This window comes from Mustela erminea, chromosome 17 (assembly GCF_009829155.1).
Source record: "Mustela erminea isolate mMusErm1 chromosome 17, mMusErm1.Pri, whole genome shotgun sequence".
NCBI lineage: Eukaryota > Metazoa > Chordata > Mammalia > Carnivora > Mustelidae > Mustela > Mustela erminea.
In genome coordinates this window covers 45,363,703-45,387,346 of record NC_045630.1, presented here as the reverse complement: position 1 = coordinate 45,387,346, position 23,644 = coordinate 45,363,703, and the positions used below count along the sequence as shown (strand labels likewise).

Here is a 23,644-nt window from a genome sequence, read left to right as displayed (position 1 = left end):
GAACTCCCTACCCCAGGACCTTTGCTGATGCTGTGTGCATCAGTGGGAATGCCAGAGATGGTCTGTCAACGTTCCAAGGACACAGACTGAGTGCTGCTTTCTCCAGCCCTTTCCCCACTCTCTTACCGCCCGTGGGACCGCCTCCCCCAAGGGTCAGGGAACTCCCTGCAGGCGGAGGACCTAAGCCTTTCCCTTTGTCAAGTTCCAGGCTCAGCCAGGCCTTATCAGCACTGACCTGGGTGGAGCCTCACACTTACTGGTGCGAACCTGCTTCCACTTCCCTGCAGGTGGAGTGCGGGCTTGCAGGGTGTACTTGGCAATGGGGCTGTGGTTGTCGAAGCCTCGGCTCCAGCTGAGCTGGACGGTGGTGTCGCCAATGTTCCTCACCACCACGCCTCCGGGGGGACCTGGTGGACCTGCATCAGGGGGTCAGAGCGCAGGGAGTCAGAACTCAGCTGCTCCAAATTTGAACCAGTCTCCTTCAGGTGGGCTCCGGCTGGTGCAATACCCAGAAGTGGACAGCAGAGGGCTCACTAAACACGCATGGGGTGGGAGGGCCAGGAATGGGGACAGCAGTGAGTGGCAGGTGCGGTCTGGGATGTTGGAGCTACGTGTCCCAGGCTGGAGGGGCTCACAGAGGCCTTCGTGCAGAGATGTGTATGGATCCCAAAGCCTGCCACCATTCAGGCTTTGAAAACTGCTGGCCTCAGCAGAGTTCTCCCGCCTTAGGAAGGGGATTTTTAAAATTGTGGCTTTGGAGGAGGAATATTCTATTTAGAACCTTCAAAAAACCATGGGATAAGTTTGGCTCCGGCTCTGGGGACTTAGAAGCCCTTCTCTCTCAGAAGCCCTTCCCCCACAGCTTTCTGGGAGAGGAGGGGAGTTAGGGAGCACAGGTCAGAAGAGCCCAGCCGGCCCCTGAGAGAGTGGGGGCAGGGCCGGGGTGGGAAACCCCATCACCTCGGACCAGGACTGTGGCCTCCTTGGACGCACTGTCCACCACCGTCTGGGCCATGCACGTGTACTTCCCGCCGTGACGCAGCTGGGCGTTCAGGATGGTCAGATCCCCAACTGTCTCTTTCTGCACATGGGGGACAGAAATTGGGGGGGCAGGTCAGAGGAGGGGGCCCCTGCTAGTGCAGTGAGGCATGAGGTGGGGCCTGGAGTCTCCTGCTCCATTATGTCCATGGACCCCCTCAGCATCTTGGGGTTTTGGTTTGTTCAGTGGAAGGAATCCGCTTCTCCTCTGTTAGTACCACAGGACTGAACAACAGTTTGTTATGGAGACAGTCAACCATGGTCCAAGCTGATGATGTCATTTGCTTTGGGGTCAGGATGGGGAGGGAGCCTTGCTGGGCACCTGGCATTCCAGGTTTGTCCCTAACCCTCTTCTAAATGTGTCATCTTCAGGTGGGATCCAGGGAACTGCCCATCCAAGGAAGGGGGTTCCTCCGAATCCTAGGATAGTTTGCCATCATGGCATTCCTCAGGGAATGGGGAAAGGCTCTGGGGTAGTCACAGTGAAGGACATCTTGAATCCCCTGTCTGTCCAGAAGGAGGGAGGAGCTAAGTGTTGTCTGGCTTCAGGCCTTACCGTGCTGGCCCTCCGGTAGTGCCCCCCGGGCTTATCGAGGTCGATGGGGAAGTCATCCAGGGTCCAGATGAAGGTGAGGTCCATGGTGGGGTCGTGGGAGGCGTGGCACTGCAGGGTCAGGCTATCTCCCAAGTTGATGTCCGCACTCGAGGGGGCTAGGGTGATCTTGGTTGCATCTGCCAGAAGAAACAGCATCCCGGGGTGGATGGAGAGGGAAGAGGCCCAGGCAGGGGCAGCAGGGCAGGGTGAGAGCATTGGTCTCTAAGCCCCAAGGAAGAGAAGAGGCAGCATGGCCACCAGGATCTTGACCTCCCAGGAGCCTCACGAGTGTGCGAGAGGGAGGCAGGAGTAGATTCTGGATGGTGGCAAGGGGGTGGTCCCAAACGAAGTCCAGTCCCAGGATAGCCTCAAAACCGAACGTGGAGGAAGGTGGGAAGACAAGAGCATGGTGGCCGGGAGGGACAGGCACCCTGTGGCAGCTGAGCCACCTGCCGTCCGCCCCTCACCTCGCACAGAGAGGATGCCCGTGCTGTTGGCTTTCCCCATGAAGTTCTCAGCAAAGCACGTGTATTTGCCTTCATCTGACCGACTGATGTTTCTTATGATCAAGGTGCCATCCGGAGTTACGGTCACTCTGCAGCAGGAACAAAGCAGATCTGGCCAACTAGGGTCACACTGTCGTCATCATGGGAAGGGGACTCGCCTGCATGGTGGGTGAGGAGGACCAGGGACTGGTTCAGGTGGAGGAGGGGTTGTACCTGCTGCTGTTGACCAAAATCTCGGTGCCTTTGCTCCAGAGCACCACGGCCTTTGGAGCCGCCCGGGGCTGACAGGGGATAGCGATCTCTCCGCCGCGGGCCGCAGGGATCAGACGCTTTACGGGGTTCAGCCTGAAGTCGGGGGCCAGCGCTGGAAGGAGAGGGGAGTGCCCTGCAGTCACCCAGGGAATCCTAACACCGCCTGTTGCCTGGATGAACAGGTCCGCCGGCCCCACGCTACACCCGACGCATCCGTCGAGGCCAATCCACAAGTGACTTGCAGCAGCACCACTGCCAAAATACACGCGGAGTCCAGCCCCGGCCGGTCACTGCCCCCCAACTGCCCCGATGCTGGGCCAAGCCACCGAATCTCCTGCAGAACTACTGAAAACCCCCTAGTCCGTCTCCCTGTGTTTGCACTTTCTCTCTCCAGTCTCCTCCTCCACTCTGCGGGCTGGCGTGTCTTGGGAGAAACTCGAACACACTCAGGAGGAAGTCCCAGCCCCTCACAAGGGCTCACAGACACGACCCCACCTCTCCACCCACGTCTCACGTCACTCTCCTTCATCGATTTCTTTGATTTTTTAAATAATTTTTATCTATTTACTTGACACAGGGAGGGAGCACAAGACGGCGAAGTAGCAGGTAGAGGGAGAAGGAGAAGCAGGCTTCCCACCGAGCAGGGAGCCCAATGCAGGGCTCGATCCCAGGACCCTGGGACCATGACCTGAGCCAAAGGCAGACGCTTAACGACTGAGCCACCCAGGTGCCCCTCTCTCCTTCATTTATTATGCTCCAATCATCTGGGCCATTTTCTCTCCTTCGAGGATACCGAAGATTTTCCTGCTTCAGGACCTTTGCACTGGCCATACATTTCGATTAAAAATCCCTCAGATCTTTGCATGGCTGGCTGCTTGTTAACACTCAGGTCACACTCCAAATGTGACTTCCTCCGAGAGGTCGAGCCACCCTATCTAACTGGCCCACCATCCTCCTACCGCTCTGCTGGTTTCTTTATACCATAATTTTCTTTCGGCTGTCCAAACTTACTTAATTACATGATTTTGTGATTGTCTCTCACTCTCCACTGGATTGTAGGTTACTGGAAGGCAGAGACCTTATTTTTCATGTTCACTCCTTAGAAGGTGTTGAATAAATAAATATTGGTTGAAGGAACGAATATACAAATGAGTCTTAGTCAAGCTCACTACAACTTGACAAGGTAGGTATCACTATACCCATTTTGCAGATGAGAAAAACAAGGCCCCAAGCACTCAAATCATATAACTAAGAACACTAGCATCAGCTGACATTTACTGGGCACCTGTTCGGTGAGGGCCAGGTCCTCTCTGCTTTACCTCTCTCTCATTTCCTCTTCCAAACAGCCACACAAGGGTGGAAGTTCTATTGCCCACCTTTTATACCATCAAGAAACTGAGACACAAAGAGATTAAGTTGCCAAAGGTTGCACAGCAGACAGGGCTGGTTTAAACACAAATCTAATTGAGTTGGTTGCCAATGATTTTTGCCCCCTTGTTTTTGCGGCAGCCAACGCTTAACGCTAATCGTGCCAGACACGGTACAAGCCAGAGACCCGTCTTCTGGAAGCTTGCAGTCGAGTGTCTCATCTCCTTTCTTCGATCCCTCTGCTCTGCTCCAAAGTCATTGGAAAATGAAGGCAAGCTGCCCCTTGCATTTGTGTGTTTAGAAACGCTTCCATTCAGAAGGCTTAAAGCCCCAGCCTGAGTGTCCCTGCCGACCTCCCCTGCCTCCCTGGGCCCGTACCTTGCACGGCCAGCTCAGCGCTGGCATAGATGGTGCCGTGTTTATTCTCTGCCACACACTGGTACATGCCGGAGTCCTCCAGGCTCAGCTTGGAGAAGCGCAGGTCCCCAGCCAGCACCTCCACACGGGACTGTGCCAAAGACAGCAGGGGCAGGGCGTGAGGGGGGCCTGCAGTAGAGACTCTAGGCTGCCACTCCCTCCCCTCCCCTGTCGAGGGGACTCATTTGTCTCCAGTCCCATCTCAGGACCTCCTGGAATCCCAGGACTCGGGTCCCCCTGGGCCCCTGGATATCAGCACGCTGAAGCCAGAGGGACACGGTGACCTACTCAGGACCACACAGTGATTGTGTGACTCAGTTGTGCCTGGATCCAGGTCTCCGGGCCCTTCAGTCAGGACTCTATCTGGGTGACCATCCTGTGGCCATATGAATCTGGGGTGGAAAGAAGCACCTAGAACCACCCGGCCCGTGGTGCCTTCATAGTCCCAGAGAGACGGCCCAGGGTGGTGCAGTGCAGGGAGCAAAGTCCGGAAGGTGAGGGAACCGGATGAGCGGAGCGCAGCTGACATGTGGGAAGTCCCCAGTCTCCTACCTGGGAGGCCAGAGGCTCCCCGTTCCGCAGCCAGCGCACTGTGGGCCGGGGCTTGCCAGCCGCCGCACAGCCCCAACGCAGATTGGAACCGATGTCAGCCTCCATGTCTGAGATCACCTTCAGCCACTCGGGCTGAGCTGCGGGGCAGCAAGAGAGAGAAAGGCCTGGGATGAGCTGGAAGGAGCCTCCTGCTCACCATGGACTCGGATTGAAGGCTGCAGTTCCTGTGACAGACAGCAGAGGGCGCCCTCGGCATTCCACAACAGGGTCAGTGCACTCCTGGGGCGGGAAGGCTTAAGCCAGGGGCCACCCGGAGCCCCTCCCTGATTTTCGGATCTGCTTCCTAGGGGAGCAAGAGTGAAGGCAGGGGGAGGGGTGTCCCGGCTGTGTACCCTGCACGATGATGCGGCCCTGGACGGTGTCGCGGCCCTTGGAGTTCTCCGCCTCACACTCGTAGGTGCCCTCGTCCTCGAAGCTGACGCTGGGTATCTGCAGGGTGGGCTCGGCGGTGGCCCACTGGGGGGACAAGGAGCCGTCCACTTTGCGCCACTTGATCTGGGGCACGGGGCTGGCAGAGGAAACAAAGCCAGAGCGGGTGGGCTGCGCTAGGCAGACTCCCTAGTGCCCGCAGATTCTCCCGCACTTGGGAGGTGCTGGGCAGGTGGGGATGGGGAAGAGGCCGGAGGGAGAGGCAAGAGGGGAGGGCGGGGCCTCTCGCAGGTAGGCTCAGAGCTCAGGCAGGGGAGAAGCAGAAAGTAGGGTTCCTCTCGTCTCCTCTCCCCTGCAGTATTGCGATACCAGTAACCTTCCTTGTGTCTGTACCCTGAAGCTGGCTTGCCCTCCCTGCCCCCACCCTGCACTGGCCACTGAGCCTCTTCTGGGACGGCCTTCCTCAGCAGTGGCCTGTGACCTGGGGCTCTGTGGGTCCTTTCCCCCCAACAGACCTTGCCTTTACTTTTCAAAAGGGCTCTACTTATTAGTAACTTGTGTACTAAAACAGACTAAGGCATCAGTGAGTCTGAAAGGGTTAATATATTAATCGTCCATGTACTTTTTTTTTTTTTTTTTAAATAGGCTCCACACTCAATGTCCAGTGTGGAGCCCAATATGGGGCTCAAACCCAGGACCCTGAGAGCAAGACCTGGGCTGAGATCAAGTCAGACACCTAACGGATTGAGGCAACCAGGCGGCCCCACGTGCTTTAAATATGAATTTTCTGGAAGCCCAATAGCTTTTCACAAAACAGGGACATCCTGGGTATCCACAGGAGACATGAGGAAACAGAACCAGTGTGCAAATCACACTGTTCTCCAAACATTTGTTGAGCACCTGCTATTTGCTTAGCCCTGTTCCAGTGAATCCTTTCTCTGGGAGAGCAGGATTCCTATTGCAGTTTTTATAAAAAGAACTGTCAGGGGTGCCTGGGTGGCTCAGCGGGTTAAAGCCTCTGCCTTCGGCTCAGGTCATGGTCTCAGGGTCCTGGGATCCAGCCCTGCATCGGGCTCTCTGCTCAGGAGGGAGCCTGCTTCCCCCTCTCTCTCCGCCTACCTCTCTGCCTACTTGTGATCTCTCTGTGTCAAATAAATAAATAAAATCTTAAAAGAGAGAGAGAACTGTCAGCATGCGTAGAACGCTCACTAAATGCCAGGCACTGTTCTAGACATGTCACGTGTGTTAACCCACTTAATCCTTGGAACAACCCTGCGATGCAGGTACTTTTTATGACAGTTCCCATGTACAAATGAGGATGCAGAAGCACAGAGAGGTTAAGTAGTTTACCCATGGCCTTGCAGCCAGCCAGGGACGGAACCAGGACTTGAACCAGGCAGGCCAGGTTGGGGTTCGTGCATGGTGCTCCCTGCCTTCAGCCTGGGATGCTGCCCAGGCTGTCCCCTGAGCCCGTGCCCTTTTGCTGGGAGCGTCCAGTGTGTGTCAGGCCCCTGACATCATGATGCTTTGCTCAGACAGACTGTGCTCATGAAGGGTGGTCCCTACCCACTGCCCCCTCTCTGCTAGACTCTGCCTGCCCTCTCCCTGGGGTCCTGCGGGCCCCCAAGGGGCTCTGACAAGGTGTGCCCTGGCCTGCCCCCTCCCTCCTCATCACTCACTTCCCAAAGGCGAAGCACTCCAGGGTGACTTGCTGCCCTACTAGTGCATAGGTCTCTGCCGGGAACCGGGCCTTGATGCTGGGTGCGAAGAGCCTGGGATCTGGGGAGAGAGGGAGTTTGCTGACCAGACGCAAGTGATGCGGGCCAGGTGCTCGTGGGCTTCGAACTGCAGCGTGGCTCAGAGCCGACTCCTTCTTGACCCCTGTTCCCCACCCTGGGGACCTGGGCAAGGGTCTTGGGCCCTGCAGCAGGAGGACCCAGAGGTCCAGGCTCCAGACCCTGGGCTCTGTGAGCCCCCTTCCCACCCTCTGAGAGGAACCCTCTTTTCCCAATGTCTGCCGACCCTTCCAGCTCTCGGCTCCCCACCATGCCCCCCCCGACCCTGACCTTCCGCAGCCAGGTTGAGCTGAGCGAACTTGCTGAAGACACTCTTGGTGGAGAAGTCCATGTGACTGGTGGCCAGACAGGAGTAGTTGCCCAGGTCTGAGGCGTTGGTCCGGGCTATGTACAGGTTCCCCGTGGTCTGGGACACGAAGTGACGCCCGTCCGTCGGGATGAAGTTGGGGAACTCGTTGAGGAGCCAGCGGTAGGACAGGCCTATAGATAGGACATGGGGAGATTGAGGAAACCATGGGGTGGTAGGCTAAGGGGGCAGCCATGGGGAGGACCCTCGGCGTGCCGGTGGGGATCTCTAGACCTAGTCCCCAGGGCTCCGGTCTCCGAGCTGGCACTGAGGGGAGCCCTAGGAAAAAAAATGTGGCTTTGCTCCTGCTCTCGGGGTGCTCCCAGTCTGAAGGCAGGGGGAGGGGGCCCAGAGCTAGAAAATGGCAGACCGTGAAGGAAACACAAAATCGTTTTAGGCAGGGGAGGCAGGGGGTCTGTGTTCCCAAGGGTTCCTCACCACCTTTTACTCCAGCCCTGGGTGGCTGGAGGTCCCTGCTGTGCCCTGCCTAACCATGGGCCAGGGGCCCGGCTCACCTGGGTAGTGGGCGGGCGGGTTACAGGGCAGCATCACACCCCAGCCTTCGTGGGTTTTCACTGGGTCTCGCTCCTCCTTGGAGAATTCCTGCAGAACTAGAGGTAAAGACCGGGCACTTGTGCGCCGTCCTCCAAGACTGGGGGCCTCTCCCCAGCCCGGCCTCCATGGGACATAGTCCCTGCCCTTTCTGGACACCCTTCCCAGCCCCGTATGGCCCTCCCCAGAAGTGCAGCCCTCCATGGGTCTCACAGCCGAAGCGGAGGACAGCCTCTCTGCTGACGACGGTGCCCACTGGGTTGGAGGCCAGGCACTGGTAGACGCCGGCGTCCTGGGCCTTGGTGGGGTTCATGATGACCAGGTTGCCCCCCACCAGCTGGTGGCGGGAGCCGGGCTCCAGCTTCATCTCTGTGCCATTCATCTTCCACCTGCAGCGGGGGGCAGACGGGGAGCCTCCTGAGTCCTGCTCGGCCGCACCCGGCCTGGGGGCAGGGCTGGGGTGAGGAAGAGCCGCACGGCCGCCCGGGGCCTCCAGCGCCCGCCGTGGGGGGCTCACCTATAGGTGGCTGGAGGGCTGGCCCGGGCACGGCACGCCAGCGTCACCTTCTCCTCCGTGGACTCCTCTGGGAATAGCAGGCCGAGAGGTTGATCTTCGAAGACTGGCCCAAAGGTGGCCGGGGATCCCCGGGCTGAACTCCGAGCTGTAGATGGGGGACACCACCACAGGCCTTAGGGCCTAGGGCCCAATAGAGCAGTGCTGTCCCATAGGACATTCTTCGAGGATGGCAAGATGCCATTTTCTGCACTGCCCAATATCGTAGCCACGAGCCCCAGCCTTCAAGCCCTCCAAATGTGGCCAGTGCAGCCGAGGAACCCAATCTAAATTTTTCTTTCATTTTAATTAATTGAAACCTGTATTTCAGCAGGCCGGGCAGGCCCCAGTGGGCCAAGTTAGTTGAGTAAATCACCCCTCCCACACTCAGGTATTGAGCACCTGCTGTGTACCTAACACCAGACTAGACCGTGTTGCAAAAATGAATAAGACACAGTCCCTCTTCCTCGAGGGGCCTGCAGTCCAGGGAGGGAGACAGAGGAGGACAGGACAAGGTGCTGAGAGCTGTGACGGCAGCTGGGTGCGGGGGCCCTCGGGGCAGAGGGAGCTGATCTGTACGTGTGAGAGGCCTGGGAAGTCATGGGCCAAAGAGACGGGCAGAGGATGTGTGTCCCTGGGGCCTGATGGTCCTTCTGGGCCCATGGCACATGCTCCGGCTCTTGGCCTCTTACTGGCCATGACGGAGCCCTTCTGAGCCTCAACAGCTCCACCTGTGAAATGGAGCGAATACGAACTGGCCACCCAGGGTCTGGAAGAGGGCTCAGTCTGGCCCAGGCTGTGTGCTCTGGAAATGTCTGTGGGACCCAGGCATGGAGCAAGGTGGAGGGTACGGGGAGAAAGAAAGGCTTATGGGATGGGCATGCAGGTAGCTTTGGGGGGCATTTTTAGACCATTCTGCCCTGGCAATTGAAGAAAGGCCCTGGAGACAGCATGACTCGCTTGTGGTCACAAGGCAAGTCTGTGGCACACGCAGGTCTAGACCCCAGTCTCCCGAGTTTGCTGAGCACATGGGTGTCGCTGGTGCAACTGGAGTTCTCGTGCCCGGCCCCCTGTCAGGGCGGATGCTTCTTTCTCCAGCCCACATTGTTCCACGCCAGCAGGGCGGGGGACACCGAGGCACAGAGGGCGGTGTTTCACACCTTCCTTCCCACGGGGGCTCTGCTCGCTCACTCGTGGGGCCTCGTCATGCTTTGCCTCTGTGGTGTCGGGCAGGAGCCAGGCCACCCCTAATTGGCTCCTACCCCTCAATGCAGCTGGTTTCAGGCCCTCCCTGGTGGGTGGGGGGATCCCCATTAAACAATCAGTGTATCCAGCTGCTGGCCCGTTCCAGGGGTGGGGGACGCACACTCCCGTGTCACAGCTGAGGCCCAGCCCTGGACCTCGGGGGAGGAGGGCAGCTGTTAAGCAGCTCTCTGAATGAGGAAGGAGGCAGGCAGGGCTCCCTGAAATGGCATCCCCCATCGCCCTCCCGCCGCCCCAGGCCTCAGAGGCGGCAGCCGGGGTGCCAGCATCATCTCGGTTGGAGGGCCCCGCTTAATCCCAAGTTAATGATGGTGGTGGAGGGTAGGGACCCCTGCCCCAGCTGGGACGGCCCCAATGGGCGGGGAAGGAGGGCTGGCGGGGGTGGCCGGGCTGCTGGGAGCCACTGGGAGCCACCTCGTGTTATAAGCGCTTCCAGTAACTCTGGGGATGGCGGGGGGTGGTGACGGGGCCTGGGATGCACTGAGGCTTTGAGACTGGCTTTCTTCCAGAAAAAGCTCTGTCCTTTGCACTCAGCCACATATGCACCCTCGGCCCAGGGTCCACCCACATGTCTTGCCCACACACACTTCCTTACATGCACACACGCGTGCACGCACACACACACACTTACCTCTCTGAGCAACTCCCATAGTCAGAAACACATTCATGCACACATCTGTGCCCACGCACGCCCAGCTACAAACGTCTGTGTGTGCTTATTTACACACACACACGCATTCATACTGATAAAAACAGGGGCTTTTTACCGAGTGCTTACTCTGGATCGGATGCCACACTCTGTATTTCCTCGCCTAACCGCTTTATGAGACAGGCACTGACATTTCCTTACTTCCCTCATGTGGAAACTGAGATGTAGGAAAGTTCAGGAACTTGCCCCACATCGCACAGCGAGGAGGAGCAGATTGGGGATTCGGAGCCCGGCCAGCTGTGCCTGTGGCCCGTGTCCTCAGCCACAGCGGCCGTGATTCTTTCCCCGGGTTCCCATCAGAGCCTTCCGAGGCCCTGTCCTCCCCCGCCTCACCCGGAGGTGCCTCGTGGGCGCTCCCTCTGGAGGGCAGCTGGGGCCGGGAGCCATCGCTCTCGCTGGAAGGCTTTCCACACGCATCCGCCATCCCCCCAAACGCAGCACCCGGTCCAGGCAACAACTCGCTGGCATTGGCACCCTCTTAAACATCCACAAACACACTCTCCTTCATCCCACACCTTCCTCTGAGGCTGCACACACACACACACACACACACACACACACACACACACCCTCCCTTGCTGCCTGTGTTTCATATTCTGATGCGGATTCCCTGTCCAGGCAACTCTGCGCCCCCAAACATGGGCATCTGGAAGCCCAGAGGAAGGGGCGGCAGCACCGAGAATGTGGAGGGGCCTCCTGGCCGGCTTTCGTGGCCTGGGTGCCTGGGACCCACGGCCGCTTCTCCAGAGCAGGGTAGTGAGTGGAGACAGCTTTCCAGGAGGGGGGAGAGCCAGTGATGGATGTTCCATGCGGGGATGGGGGTCCCCCCCCTTCCCTGGGCCTTTCTGCATCTCTAGGTCTAAAAGTCTGGCTGCTGCCCACACCCCTGCCTCAGGTGTTGTGGTCCCAGCCCTAGAGGTCCCCAATGGAAAGGGGCAGTACTGACGTCCCACCCCCCATGCCTCTCCTCTGCTGTGTGTGTGTGTGTGTGGGGGGGGGGGTTGGCCAGAGGGGGTGGGGTGTGTGGTGGCTGTCTGCTGCTCTGTGCAGCTGGTTCCCTCCCAGCGGCTGCTCTGTCCCTGCCCCGGGGCTGAGGGTGCTGGGAGGCTCCGTGGGGCCTCTGGGTCAATCCCGCTTCCCTGCAGCCTCAGGGGTCTGGGTGCAGGCCTGGAAGGCAGTTAGGAGGTAATGAGAGCGTCTGAAAGTGTGCCAGTGGAATCCTCCCCAGTGAGAGGGAGAGAGAACCTAAAATGTGCTCTGGAACGGGGTGAGGGAGGAGGGAGGGTGAGGGCTCTTTCTCCCGTGGACATCTTTATAGAGGAAAAAAAGCATCTATGGATCTGGGCCGGGGGTCAGGACAGAGAGGGCAAGTGGTGGTCCCAACAGGCCCCTCCGAGCAGCGGGGGACCACCCTCCAGCTCCCGGAAGGGCTGGGTCTCCAGCACCTCCTTCCCCACAGGCTCCCCAGGGGCCGGCCAGCCTGGGTCTGGGCCCGCGGTGCCCTCTCCTGCCGGCCTCCCTCCCATGCTCTCCGTACCTCCTACCCCACGGCAGCCCTGCCATGAGAACTCTTGCTGGCTCCCCCAACCCCGGCCTTCTGCCTCAGGCACCCCCTGCTTTGTTCTCATGTCTTCTCAGGTCCTGCACTCAGTCCGTCTATCAGGCTGCAGCGGGGCCCTGGGGAGCCCTCCTAGCGTTTCGTGGTGTCGATCCCTGTCTCCTCATGTGACAGGATGCTAGAGCGGTACGAACCAATAGAACTTTCTGTGGCGATGGAAATGTCTGTCATCTGCGCTATCCAACATGGTTATTAGCCCTTGAAATGTGGCTTGTACAACTGAAAGACTAATTGCAGAATTTAATTTCATCTCGGTTTGAATCGTTCCATGTGGCTGTGGCTACCCCATTACAGGACAGCGCAGCTCCTTAGCGGGCTCAGCTCGAAGACAAGAGCACGGAGATCTGCGAGCGCCACAGTCTCGCTGTGTGGCCCAAGGCACGCCTCGCCCTCTGTGCATCGTGCTGCTTTCATCTCTATTATGGTGGAGACCGTTCCCTCTCACCTCGAAGGGAAGGGAAGAGCCACAAATGGGAAAATTTTAGCAAGGAAACGGCCTTAAAAATCTAAGTGCCACAGCAAGGGAGAGTCAATGATTTCTGAAGTCATCACTAAAATAATAGCAATGACAGAGCAGTATAATCATCGTGCTGGGCCCCGGAGCCCAGAAGAGACCTCCTACCTGGAGAGGAGACGAGGGCCACAGCGACCAGAAGCAGCAGGTGTGACTTCCTCCTGGTGGGTGTCCCCATGGTGGACGTGCTGGGCGGAGATCGGGAGCTGAGGAGAGGAGGCTCAGCCCAGCCTGGGGAGAGTCCAGCTGGAGGCTGAGAAGGACCTGGGGAGGCAGAGGTTGGGGAGGACTCTGAGCCTCGGAGCGCCCCTCCTGGCTCCCTCCTAGCTCCCTGGTAAGTGGGCAGAGCTTTTCCCCCAGCCTGGGGAGAGGCAGGATTGCTGGAATTGCTACGCATTCACCCGCCCCAGACCCCCAGGGGAAGGGGCTTGACTGTTCTTCCCGGCTGAGTGCCTCCTAGAGGCCCCCCGGGAGTCTGGCTCTGCCCGGTACCTGCCCACCCCCACCTCCCCTACAGCCAGCGGGGGTTTGCTCAGGAAGTGAGAGCAGTGGCTAATTGGGAGGCAAGAACCCACCTGCCCCTCGCTTGATTCAGGGTCCAGATGAGAACAGGGCCATGCCTGGGTGTGGGGAACATCTCCCTCCTCCAGCGTTTGGGGCCCAATTTCCCCTGCCCCTCCCCCACAGCTGCCTGGGTTGGGGGCAGCGAGAAGCCCCTTTGGGAGCGGCATTAAGTCTCTGGGGTCTTCCTTGTTTTTCTAGCAGTGAGGAGTTTCACTGGTTTATTCACACCCTCTCTCCTGGGCCCCAGGTCCCTAGCCTTGGCCACGCCAGCAGTGCCTCCAGCTGGAAGGGCTGATGGGCCTCCACAGGCCCTCTAGGATCCAGGAGTTAATGTGGCTCCCAAAGGAGCCTTCCTGTTATACGGACACTTGGTTAAATCCTGGAGCTCTGAAACACCCGTTCCCCGGGCGGGGGCACTCAGAGCCAGTCAGAGCTCCCCTCCGCCAGGAGGCCAGAGGGGGCCTCATCCTGAGAGGGGCGTGAGGGGCCAGCCCTTCCGCCGACTCCACGTCTCCAGGCTGACGTTCTGAGTTTGAGGCTCCCAGGGCTCCCTGTCAGAGCTGCTGAGGAAAGTAGATAACCCAGATGCAGATGCTGCTTCTCTGCCTTGCACCTTTCCAGAAGCCTGAGAAGGGGGAGGGTGCTGAGACTGAGGCAAGACCATCTCTGGGTCTGAGTGTCTTTTCCTCTGTAAAGCAGGTGCTGTAGGGTCCCCTCCAGCTCTGCGTCTGCGATGCCCCCAGAGTGCAGCATGGCTGAGGGACTGGGGATGCTGTCCCCTGCACGGGAGTGGGGGGGGATGGGGGGTGCTGCTGGGGAGCGGGGGCAGGGTGGCGGCAGTGGGGGCAGGGGAGGCTGCAGATGACCCCCGAGTCTGCCCCCAGGGTCAGCGCGGGGTTTGAAGACCCAACACAAGACCAGGATCTCCCAGCCTTACTTCATGCTCTATTCCTTCGGAAAGAAGGGGCTCCCAACCCCCTTTAAACCTCCGCCTCTGGCCCCTGGCAACCTTTCTCTGCCTCCTGAGAAGTTGGAGGAGGGAGGGGGAGAACTGGCCCCCGGGGGTGACAGGGAGGCTGGGGGCTGGCGTCAGTGGGGGGGGAGTGTCGGTGGGGGGTTAGTGTTGGTGGGGGTGACGGGGGTGGGGGGGTGGGGAGCGATGTTCAAACACGTGGCTCTCCCTCCTCTGCCCAAAGCCCAGCCTCATATCCACTTCCCTTTGTCAGGAAGGGGCCCAGGTGCCGTCTCTCCGGGACCTGGCACCCCCCTTCTGTTCCTGTCACTTTCAGTTCCAGAATTGAGCCCAGAAACTCTGCCCTTGCCAGGAAGCCCCTCAGAGACCCCCACAGGCACACAGTTAGACTTCCGCTGGGCTCGTGGCTAGACCCTTGGCGCCCCCCCCGCCCCATGGAGGAGCCTCCATTCCAAGCCTGGGAGCTCCTTCATCTGGGTCCTGCCAGTGCCTAGCAAAGTGCCCCGCGAACAGTGGCTGTGACTGTGAGTCGCCTTTGACTGATGGCGGGCAGCTGTGGCCAGATCCTCAAGCAGCCAGCGACACACTCGGTCACACACTCCCACTCTCCGCATAGCTGATTCGGGGGCGCTGGGCTTCGGTGCTCCCCAGGGGCTGCCCAAGGGCCAGTGCCCCAGGGCACACACACTCTCTCCTCCTCATAGTCACACACTCATGACACACTCAGACTCTCTCGGACACTCGCATGTACACACTCACACTCTGCCTCTTCGTCTCACATACTCTCTCAGACACTTTTACACACTTTCACACTTACTCCCACTCTTCCCCACACACCTTCACATACACACACACCCACCTTTACACACACATACTCTCTCTCCCTCTCTTTCTCTCTCTCTCTCTCTCACACACACACACACACACACACACACATACTCTCAGGTCTCTAAGGTCAGCAGGGTGTTTACTCATGGAAGAATCTAGAAGTATGGCCTTGGAAGCTCTCCTCCTGATAGGGAGCCCCTGGGGCACTGCAAGCCAGCCAAGGCTTTGGAATCCACAGACGGGAGTCAGTGATCTGCCCTCCTGCCTTCACAGCTCTGAGAGCCTGGCCACCTTATTCCTCCTGGTGGAAGCTCAGTTTTGCTCACCTACCAAGTGGACGTTGTAGCACTTACGTTCCAGGGCTGTTCTGAATGGGAACTGAGGTGAGGGAGCGCCCTGCAGGAGTCTGGGGCCGTTTGGACTTGCTTTGCGGTCACGTTTTAGATGGGGGAATGGAGAGAGAGGTTGGGGCTCCAGATTCGTTCCCCATTTTAGCCCGAGCAGGAACTACTTGTGTCTGCTTTAGCTACTGGAAGTTCCCTTTAAACAAAGGGTTCCACGGTTCCAAAAAGTTTGAAAACGCCTCTTGGCGCTGGTGCAGCACGTCCTGGAGTCTGGCACGAAGAAGGTGCTCCATCATCGTTTGCCTCCTGCCCTTTGTCTGCCCGCCAGTCCCGGAGCTCGGGGAGCGGGCGGGGTGCGCGCTCGGGGAGGAGCTGGGCTCCAGGCGCTCGTCTGTCCTGAGTGTGCCAAGCAAAGCAGGGACAGATGACCGAGGGAGCTGGGGCTGGAGACTCCGGGGGCAGGAGTCTGCTGCTGCCCACCAGCAGTGGTGGGGAGCACGTGTGTGTGCACGTGTGTGCATGCGCAGATATGTGATGTTTATTTGCATCTCTGTGTCCCCGTATGTATGTGTGGGCTGGTCTCTGTGTGTGCCTGCATCTGTGTCTGTTCGTGGGTATGTCTGGTGTGTGTGTGTGTGAAAGTGTATGTGTATGTGCATGTGTGTGTCCCCACCCAGCACAGGGTGTGACGACCCAGTTCCTGCCTTGTTTCTTTGTGAGCCGCCAGGAGGATCACTCACCCGGGAGCACTTGTCACCCGTCACAGTGGTCAGAATTACCTGTTAGTGCTTGCCATGGGCGTCCGCCACGAGTAACACAGTCCCACTGCTCATTCCCAGTTCAGTTTAATGCAGACTTTCATCAGTCACCTCGGGCGGATGGGCCCTGGGTAGCCTCTGTGGACTAAGACCTGCCTCAGAAGGGACAGCCCTCCTCCTTGGGGAGGGGCTGGGATTGAGGACCTGCGGGAGTTGTCTTTGGGGAGCACTAGGGACCAGTCAGGCCAATCAGATGTACATTGCCTCCACTGGTGCCAAGGACTTGTGTGAATACATGCACACACACACACACACACACGCACGCACGTACAGGCGCACACACATGCACAGAGCCTGGGTCAACTGCCTCCCTGAAGACGAGGCAACTAGCATCAAGTTTTCCCTTTCCCTTCCAATGTTTATTACGGGTGCCAGGCATAGTGCTAAGCACTGGGGAGGCAGTAATGAAAACACTGCCTTTGCAGAGCTTCCTGACCTACTAAGCGTGCCCCAGTCAATCCCTGTGCCATCTGCCCTATGACACATTCTAGAATGCCCAGGAGGGAGGAGGCCTTTTTGTTGGGAGCAAGGCAGCAGTGGAGCTATGCCAGGCCCAGAGCCGGCCCTCTGAGCCCGGAGCCAGCCAAGCCTGGCCCAGGCCAGCTGTCCCAGTGCAGGAGTGCAGGCTGGCGCAGGCTGGCACAGGCTGGCACCATTAGGGGCTGGTCCTTTGCGGCGGCGGTGGCACACGGGAGAATGGGCTGCTTGGGGGTTCAAGGGCACCAGGGGGAGTGGGCTGAATTGCTGGGTGTGGGAAACAAAGGACCTGGGGGACAGCCATGGGATGGAAAGCTGCGAGCCAGACTTTCAACACGGGACGGAGTTTTCTGGGCTGAGGACCCCTGTGCAGAACTAACTAGAAAATGACAGATACGCTCTGCCTGGATGCTAGACATCCAGCTCCTGGCCCTGACTCTGTCTCTCCTTCCCCTGGATAATGGAGATTTGAGTACTGAGGGGTTTGGTGACGTTCAGATGGTGCTGGTCAGATAAGGGGCAGTTTGGAGCTAGGTTGAGGGCAGAGACTGAGTGACTTATTATAAGCCGGGAAGCACTGCGGGGGCCGGACCCTTCAGCTGCCCACCATCCTCCATTCCGCAGCACAGTCGCCAGCAGGGTGGGCTCTCGTGCCGACTGGCCTGGCCCTTAATAACTAGTGTAATGTTACTACACGACTAACCAGCATAGCCCTAGCTCTTCCATTCATTACTTACCCTCTCCAAGCCTCAGTTTCCCACCTGCAAAATGGGGATGAGAAGGGATTCTGGGGAGGTCAGCAGCCGGCCTGGCCACAGTGGGTGCTCAGAAAAGATCAGATCTTACACCGAGAATCCTCACGGGACCTCCAGCATGGGCCCCAGCACTCTGAGGGGCACAGACAGACGCCCCCCGAGTCAGACTCACTCCCATATGGTCATGACTTTCGGGCGGCGCTCACAAATGTGTGGGACACACACAGGCGACCACGGTCTCCCTGGGAAAGTGCCTTCCTCCCCTCCGCCCCACAGGTGCTGCCGGCCCCGGGGCAAGTAGCAGCAAGCAGGCTACTCGAGACAGGGTATAAGCACATAGAACCACACCCAAATGTGGCGTGTTCGGGAGGGCACCTGGTGGGGACAGGCACACGGGCACTCCCAGCAGGCCCTGCTCCTCGACCACCCCCACCTCCCACCTGCAGATCCAGGAAGGGGGGGGGCACTCTGCCTAGAGAGGGAAGTACCACCTGGGATAGGGTCATGGTCCTGCAGGAAGGTCTGAACCACTCCACACCTATCTGGAAAGACAGGGGTCTGCAGTGGCCTGGTGGGGCCACAGGCCAGGCAGGGCCAGAGCTGCTGGGGGAGGAGGGCAGTGCTGGAAGGTCTCGTGAGAAAGGAAGGTGCCCTGAGCTGGAGGAGGTTCCTTAGGCTGGATTTGGGGGGAAAAGGGACCTCTTCAGTCCCCAGCGGGGGATAGGGACTGGGTAGGGACAGGGGCGATGTACAGCTGGGTCTCTCCCCAGCCCCTTCTATATTCCCCCTCCCTTCTCACCCCCCAGTTTACTCTACAGTTTCTTTGTACTAGCAGCTGGTTCGGAGCCCCTAGCCCCTCTGGGGAGAGCTGTGGCCCAGGCTTACACATCTGTCGGAGCTGTCAGCACCAGGGGAGTCTGGCCCTTCCCCTGCAGCCTGGAGGCTCTGACTCTCGTGGTCTGGCCCGCTCCCCTGGAGAGATCCCTCAGAGTGTGGAGAGGGAAAAGGGAGAGACTTACATCCTCCTGGGAGGAGCTCAGGATAAGGGGCAAGGCGTCCCCCGCTCACCTGCCAATATGCAGTGGGACAGATTGAGCAAGGGTTGGGGAGGACCATCCCTGTTTGAGAGGCCAGGAGTAAGGATGATTGTTTCAACTCCGTTCTAAAAAACTGCATCAGGAAGAAATCAGTGGACCAGTTTCCCTATGTGCCCAGATCTCTGCAGAGGGGAGACTCCCCCCAGTTCCTGGTCAATTCCCTGCACGCTGGTTCAGAGCCAAGCCTGGTGGAGGCACCTTTGGACCTGCTCCTCCCCTCTGATTAGTTTCTGCTCTGGGGCCCAGATTAACTGGGTCTCTTGGGGCGGCACTACAGGAAGGCTGCCCTCCAGCCAAACGCAGAATGGGGGGCCTCTTGGTCTAGGAGGCCGACAGACTTGGAGAGGATAAGGGCTAGGGCGTAGGAGATCCAGCAGTGGGGGGGGGGTGCTTGTTAGATGAGATGGGTGCTGGGGTGCGCTTGGGCCTGCATGTGTCCTGGGGCAGAGGGTGCTCAGTTTGGGGTGAGAGCGTCACACCTCTGCATCATCTTTGGGTAAACACAGAAACATGGGCTCACTTCATACCAAGAGAGCTCATTAAACCAAAGAAAGGGCTTACCATCAGGACACACAGCCTCAGCCCTCAGCCTACCATGGAAACTCTCATGAATGTTCCAGATTCCCAAAACTCCCTGTGAGGTGAGTGGGGGAGGTTGGTCTAGGTTAGGGGGGCTCAGAAGAATGAGAGGTGGCCGGCCTGCGGGACGGGCTGAGAAGGATGTCTGTCTTCTTATGAGTCACTCCCTGTTACCTTTTGAAAAAGCATAACTTGAGGCTGGAAGGAATTTAGAAGGCCGTCCATGCCACCTCTGCCTGCAGTCTGGGCTGTGGACCAGACCCCAAACAGTCCCTGGGGAGGACTGCCCCGCCCCCTCGTGGCTCATCTTCCTGGCTAGGAGGTGTCTCTAGCAGTCTGACTTCAAGCCTTCCTGCTGCACTGGCATTTTCTTTACTCTGGTCCTTCTTTCCTTGTGTATGGCCCACCTCTTGCTCGGGCCCCTGGTTCTGCCCTGGGACTCTCCCCTAGATCACCAATATCACCCACGTTCAAGTTTAGAGATCATCTCTGAGATGATGATCAAACATTTGGCTTGAGGACATGCGAGGGGGTTTGGGGGGGCCCACATCCTCCCACGCACCCCAAATGTATTGCTTCCCTCATGGCCTCAGGGTCAGAGAGGGTGCCATGGGGAGACCCCCTTCTGCGTACTCGCTCCTGAGGACTAAATTCGGTCAGTCAGAGACAATCTGCACAAACCGTCCCGTGGAAAAGAGGCCCAGCCTACATGTGTCTCTATTTGAACAATTGCCGGCAGGGAAGGTGCTGGAAGAGAGTTGCATAAGGAGAGAAATCTGGCAGGGGCAGTGGTGGGGAGGTAGGCTGAGGGCTGAGGCTGCAGGGGTGCACTCGGCCAGGGAAGGGAGTATGAGGGAAGAGCTTGGCCAGGCGGGGAGTGGAAGATGAACAGAGTGGTGTGGGGGGGCGGGGCGTGGTAAGAGAGTCGAAGGAGCAGGGGACCATCTCCAGGAACCTGTCCGTCTGGGTGTCTCTGCTTCCCTTCCCGCTGGGGAGCACCAGAAGGACAGGTGAACCACATGCGTCTCTGATATTCCCTTCCCATCTGTCCCCTGCCTCCCTCTTGCCGGCTGAAGACTCCCGATAGATCCCATAGGAAATTAGGAATAACTTTGACCAGGTGGCAGAAGCCCTGCCTGAGTAGTTTTGCAGCCTGGCTAGAAAGGGGTTAACTGGTGAGGCACCCTGGAGAGGGGCTTGGATGCTGCCTGGGGGCAGAAGTCCTTCTTTGAGAGGCCAGGAGTCAGGGCACCATTTCCCTGCTCTCCCCCTAGGAGCCAGGGTCCCACCAGCCTCTCTCACAGGTGGCCCACCGTTTGACCTCCAGTGGCTCATCTGGTCCCTCTGAGCGTGAATGGGAAGCTACAGGGACAGAGCATCTCTCTGGAGATGAGCCTGAGGTTTCGAGGTTTCGGCCCAGAAGGAGATTAGGAGCCCCCTGAGGGACGGGGTTATTCCGGCTCTCCTTCTCCTTCTCTGCCCCCTCTGAACAGAGGGCCAAGGCAGCTGCCAGGGCTGGGAAGGGGGCTCATGGGTCTCGGGGAGTCAGGCTGAAAGGAAGGGCGGTAGGGTCTGATGATCACAGGCTGGTTGTGGAGGGGGGAACGTTAAGGGCAGGTACTTTGGGGGCCAGAGAACCTGCCCTTCTCATAGGCCACCCCTCATGGTCTGCCTGGATTCCCAAACCTCCAGACAACCTTGACTGACAGCTTTTTCTCCCTGGGCACAAGCTCAGCCCCCAGTGTTGTGTGGCTGAAGGGTCCTCACTTTGTCCCCATGTAGCGCCAGGACGGTCCCCTTCCACAGGCACTGTGTCATCTCACCCCCTCTTTCTTGCTTCCCATCCCCGGGAATCTCTCCTGGAGAAGGCAACAGGATTCAGCTCTGGCCACCGGCTGCGGCTGCCTCCCCCATCTCTCTGGTCGGTGATGTAAGCCCCATGGTACTTTCCCTCTTTCTGGACCCTCTAAACGGAGTCCTCCTCCTTTCTCGCCAGGCCCCCTTCCTCCAAGGAAAGCCGAACTTAATGCCAATCCTTTCCTCCCACCCGTGACAAGGACGGGAGGGATGTGGGGGAGAAGACAAGTTGGGGAGGGGGGAGGGAAGAAAAAGAATTTCAGCCCCGGTGGCCCCGCTTCTCACCCTTGGAGATGTGACTTGCCTCAGTTTCTCCTCCCTCAGTCCCCACTCTCGGACAGGCCTTTGCCCAAACTTGAGTTCCACTCTCCCCACTCTCTCTTCCACAGCCTCCCCCTCGAACTGAAGCAAGACTTCGCAAAGAGGTCACCCGGCAGAGGCACACTCAGGACCACCTCAAGTCTGGATGGTCAGGTTCAATTCTACCCAGGCACTCCTGGGGGGGACGGGCAGGCCAGAGTCTGGGGCTTGGCCTCATGGATGGTCTGGCCCTGGACCCCAGCGCTGGGCAGGCCCCGGAGCCGCTGCCCTCTCTCTGGGCAGGTGCTGGTGCCGGCTGGAATTCCTGGACACTGCTGGGGTCCAGCCTCCTGGCCAGGCTCCGCCTGCCAGGCCCCTGCAGGATGCCACCCACATAGACAGGGTGGAGGGGACCTCCGGCCCACCCCCCACCCCCCAGGGGCTGGGTAAGAAGTCAGCCTGGCCTCAGCCTGAGGGAGCTCCTGCTCTGCCCCTGCCCCCTCCCAAGTTGCAAGGAAACTGAGCCGGAGCCCTTGAGCCTGGCCGCAGCAGCGCCCGGAACCCCCACCCCCTCCCCGGGGCCGGAGGAGACAAAAGCAGTTGGCACATACCTGGGGTGAAGGAAGGGTGTTGGCTGGGGCAGGTGGACGCTGCCCGAGGCGGTGAGCCGGAGCCAGCCCGGCCGCCGGCCCCCGGGGCCGCCCTTCTCTCCGGCCCTGCTCGCCTCGGCCGCTCGCCGCGGTCCCGGTGCGGCGGTGGCGGCCGCGGTGGCGGTGGCGGCGGTGGCGGGCGAGGGCGCCTGTGTGTGTGTGCGCCCGCCCGGAGCCACTGCAGCATCTCTGCATCAAGATGTGCTCCTCCCTCTTCCAGGCTCCGCTCACTGGCTGGCTCCGGTCCTCAGCCGACGCTCGGGGGCCCCGGAGATGGCTTCCTTCTGCCCCCCTCCCGCCCCCTTCCCGTCCCCACCCTTCTGGCTTTACCTCATTTGCTGTCATTTAAGGACCAGGGAGCAAGCCGGGGCGCCCTCGTCTTCCATAATGCATGGGCGGCTCGGCCGCGGGGCGCTGGCTGGCCTGCCCGCCCCAGCCCCCCATCGCCGCCCAGCCCAGAGCCGAAGGGGCCCGAGAGGGGTGCGGCGGGGAGGGCAAAGAAAGCGGCTCTCGCTCCTCAGACCCTGGACACCCGCGGAGGCAAACTCTTCGCCTCCCCCAGACGCCCCCCTCCTACAGGGAGGCGTCCAGATCAGAAATCTCTTGCTGTAAGGGGCAAGTGGGGGGGCCTCCTTTGCCCGCCCCACACGTTCATCTTTATTGTTGCCCCCCAGCTTATGAAAGTAGCAGCCCTCTGTCCAAATATCCACACGCTGCAGGGAATTTAAAAATAGACAAAGTCCCTTAACAAACCTGACTTTAGTGCCCCCAGATTTATTATTTTCCTGTATATAATTATGTGGGTTACTAGTATTATTTCATGAAAATGGGATCGCACGCTCCAGCATGATTTGCAAAATATCTTTAAACTGTGTAATAGATCTTGGACAGCTTTCCACATCAGTGCTTATGGATCCAAGCCCATTTTTAATCAACCAGCAGTGTGAGGTCATGAAGAGCTCAGTAGACCGAGGGTTGGAAGGTCCGAAAGAGAGTCTGGGCTCTGCTACTGACTGGCTGTGTGTGCTCGGCTAAGCCTCCTGCCCTTTCTGAGCCTCGCTGTTAATGTGAAGGGGTTAAAGATGGCCAAGTTTCCCGCCCGCTCTGAAATGCTGGTGCTCATCCAGGCCTTCCGCTCACCTCCTCTGCTCTGTTCCTATCACCTGGGGCGTTGGTGGGGGGGACGGGGGTGTGTGTGCCCGGGATGGCTGGGCCCTGGACGTGGGGAGACAGCCATCTGCAGCAGCAGCAGTCACCCTGTCAGGCTGTCACTGTCGTCTCCCTCCCCCCTCTGCTCCACCTGCTGTCCAGCTCACATGGACAAGACTAGGTAGTGGTCCAGATGTTGAAACAGCTGGCAGTGCCAGGCCGGCCTCGGAGTTTGCGATGGCCAGACCTGTCGAGCCTGGAGCGAAGCTCTGGGTCTGCCGGGGTGGGGGGTGGAGGGGGTGGGTGGACGCCGGGCCTTGGGATACACCTGGGCTGAGTGAGAGGTCCTGGAGAAGGAGAGGACAGGGAAGGGCGGGGAGGCTCTGCTGCCCGGACTCCGAGGCCAGAACGCCTGCCCAGGTCCCATCTGCTCTCCCCTCCCGTCCTTCTGCTCCACGCGGAGGGGCTCTCCCAGCTCAGGGTCGTCTTTGTTCCTGATGGAGAGACATCTGATGGTGCTGATGATGCTTCTCGGGGAACTTGGGAAGCTGCTGGGCACCCCTTCCAGGACGCCCTTCCCTTTTCTGCCCCTGCCCGCATGGTCCTTGACTGTCTGTCTGTCTGTCTCCCTAGGGCTGGCATGTTAGCCTTGCCCTCTGATGACAGGCCGGTCAACTCGGGCTTGGAAGGGAGCGCTTCAAGTTCTCTCCAGGCAGAAACTGGCTGTCAAGAGAGGACATGGTGC

The 23,644-nt window shown here is 59.2% G+C and overlaps 1 protein-coding gene across 2 annotated transcripts in view; it reads right to left on the bottom strand.

Moving 5' to 3' along the window:
• The window catches only part of CNTN2 (contactin 2), a 32,210-nt gene extending 10,130 nt beyond the window's left edge, over window positions 1-22,080 (bottom strand). The window contains exons 1-15 of one of the 2 annotated variants that reach the window (XR_004280006.1): window positions 21,712-22,080; window positions 12,617-12,772; window positions 8,369-8,513; window positions 8,065-8,240; window positions 7,815-7,910; window positions 7,224-7,433; window positions 6,837-6,936; window positions 5,121-5,296; window positions 4,729-4,865; window positions 4,138-4,267; window positions 2,353-2,503; window positions 2,101-2,228; window positions 1,595-1,770; window positions 961-1,081; window positions 258-416 (exon numbers count right to left, since the gene is read on the bottom strand). Coding sequence is in view for 1 of the 2 variants with exons in the window: in XM_032317658.1 (XP_032173549.1) it covers window positions 258-416; window positions 961-1,081; window positions 1,595-1,770; window positions 2,101-2,228; window positions 2,353-2,503; window positions 4,138-4,267; window positions 4,729-4,865; window positions 5,121-5,296; window positions 6,837-6,936; window positions 7,224-7,433; window positions 7,815-7,910; window positions 8,065-8,240; window positions 8,369-8,513; window positions 12,617-12,772; window positions 21,712-21,937 (2,287 nt within the window). In the remaining variant the exon portion in view is untranslated. The remainder of the gene's footprint in view (window positions 1-257; window positions 417-960; window positions 1,082-1,594; window positions 1,771-2,100; window positions 2,229-2,352; window positions 2,504-4,137; window positions 4,268-4,728; window positions 4,866-5,120; window positions 5,297-6,836; window positions 6,937-7,223; window positions 7,434-7,814; window positions 7,911-8,064; window positions 8,241-8,368; window positions 8,514-12,616; window positions 12,773-21,711) is intronic. The other variant, XM_032317658.1, reaches the window with a different exon arrangement.
• Window positions 22,081-23,644: the final 1,564 nt, after the last annotated feature.